Source organism: Stegostoma tigrinum, chromosome 40 (genome assembly GCF_030684315.1).
Source record: "Stegostoma tigrinum isolate sSteTig4 chromosome 40, sSteTig4.hap1, whole genome shotgun sequence".
Lineage (NCBI taxonomy): Eukaryota > Metazoa > Chordata > Chondrichthyes > Orectolobiformes > Stegostomatidae > Stegostoma > Stegostoma tigrinum.
This window is the reverse complement of record NC_081393.1, coordinates 17,483,157-17,485,145: the sequence shown is the minus strand read 5'-3', so window position 1 is coordinate 17,485,145 and position 1,989 is coordinate 17,483,157. Positions and strand designations below refer to the sequence as shown.

Here is a 1,989-nt window from a genome sequence, read left to right as displayed (position 1 = left end):
TGTGTGAGTGTGTGTGTGTGTGTATCTGTGTGTGTGTGAGAGAGAGTGAATATGTGTGTGTGTATGAGAGAGAGAGAGTGTGAGTGAGAGTGTGGGAGTGTGTGAGTGAGTGTGTGTGTGAGTGTGAATGTGGGAGTGTGAGTGTGGGAGTGTGTGAGTGTGTATGTGTGTGTGAGTGAGTGTGTGTCTGTGAGTGTCTGTGAGTGTGTGTGTGTGTGTGTGAATGTGTGTGTGTGTGAGAGAGTGAGTGTGTGTGTGTGAGAGAGAGTGAATGTGTGTGTGTGAGAGAGAGTGTGTGTGTGAGAGAGAGAGAGTGAGAGTGTGTGTGAGTGAGAGAGAGTGTGAGTGAGAGAGAGAGTGTGTGTGAGAGTGTGGGAGTGTGAGTGTGAGTGTGAGAGTGGGTGTGTCTGTGTGTGTGTCTGTGAGTGAGTGTGTGTGTGTGAGTGTGCATGTGTGAATGTGTGTGTGGGTGTATGTGTGAGTGTGTGTGTGAGTGTGTGTGTGTGAGAGTGTGTGTGTGAGAGAGAGAGTGAATGTGTGTGTGAGAGAGAGGGAGTGAGAGTGTGTGTGAGTGAGAGAGAGTGTGAGTGAGAGTGTGGGAGTGTGTGTGTGAGTGTGAGTGTGGGAGTGTGAGTGTGAGTGTGGGAGTGGGTGTGTGTGTGTGTGTATGAGTGAGTGTGTGTGTGTATGAGAGAGTGTGTGTGTGTGAGAGAGTGATAGAGAGTGTGTGTGTGTGAGTGTGTGAGTGTGTGTATGTGTGAGTGTGAGTGTGCGTGTGTGTGAGAGTGAGTGTGAGTGTGGGAATGTGTGTGAGTGTGTGTGTGAGTGTGAGTGTGCATGTGTGTGAGTGAGTGTGAGTGTGGGAGTGTGTGTGAGTGTGTGTGTGTGTGCATGTGTGTGTGTGAGTGTGTGTGTGTGTCAGTGAGTGTGTGTGTGTGTGTGTGTGTGTGTGTGTGTGTGTGAGAGAGAGAGAGAGTCTGTGTGAGTTGGTGTGAGTGAGAGAGAGAGTGAGTGAGAGTGTGTGAGTGTGTGTGAGTGTGAGTGTGGGAGTGTGTGTGCATGCACTGGAGCCAAGCCTGGCTCAGAGGTGAAGCCTCCACAAGCCGAAGAGCTTCAGCCCCTGAAAGCAGAGAAACACCGCCTGTCTGGCCACCTTTATGAGAACAGTGCTGGAGTCTCTGTTTCCGGGGAGAGCTGTTCGGCTGTGGCTTGCAGCGCAGTCTGGAAAGCAAGTAATGTTGGAAGCGGCAGTGAGCATTAATATCCCACGCAAGCTGCCCGCTCAGACTTCTCTCTCGTTGAGCGTTATTGCCTGGGCTGGCGTGAAAATAAACCGGTTTCTCAAGCTCCCTGTGCAAGGACCATTCCCCCTTCCCCACCATTTAGGGGGCGGCCGCTCGGCCCGTCGAGATGCGAAAATCCCAGCCCTGTGCCAGTGAAGCGGTGAACGTTGAGTTAACGAGATATTTAGTGGCACAGAATCCCGGAAGCGAACGCCTGTCGGAAGGAAGGGCGCATTGCAAGGGGATCTTGCTGGGGGTGGGGTGGGAGGAGAGCTTTAACTATTAAGTGTGTGAAGTAGCACGACATCGCGGACACAGGCGGACGGAGAGCCAGCAGAAATGGTGAGTTCAAACACACCCCCCCCCTTCCCCCAGCTGCTTGATTCCCTCTGCCTGTGAAATTCGAAACGAAAGGACTCTCGTTCGGTCTGAAAGAAGGGGGGGGGGGGGGGGGGTGGGGGTGGGGGGGGCGGGGGGTGCGTGGGATCTGTTTGAAGGGGCGGGCGATAAAAAGTGGGGTTCTTCCCCACAACCCCCCCCCCCTTACCCACACACATTTACAGCCAGGCTTGCAGCCATCACCCCCCCCCACCCCCCCTCTCTCTCTCTCTCTCTCCCTGTGTATGTTTCTTTTCCAAGTCTCTGGGCTACAAACTAACCTGGAATTACCCTCCCCTTCCCCCCCCCAGAAGTGAAATAAACTTCT

The 1,989-nt window shown here is 53.4% G+C and overlaps 1 protein-coding gene across 2 annotated transcripts in view; it reads left to right on the top strand.

Moving 5' to 3' along the window:
- The first annotated feature begins 1,523 nt into the window (after window positions 1–1,523).
- The window catches only part of LOC125448008 (vesicle-associated membrane protein 5), a 30,261-nt gene continuing 29,795 nt past the window's right edge, over window positions 1,524–1,989 (top strand). The window contains exon 1 of one of the 2 annotated variants that reach the window (XM_059641126.1): window positions 1,524–1,625. In XM_059641126.1, coding sequence (XP_059497109.1) covers window positions 1,623–1,625 — 3 coding nt within the window. In that variant the 5' untranslated portion in view covers window positions 1,524–1,622. The remainder of the gene's footprint in view (window positions 1,626–1,989) is intronic. The other variant, XM_059641127.1, reaches the window with a different exon arrangement.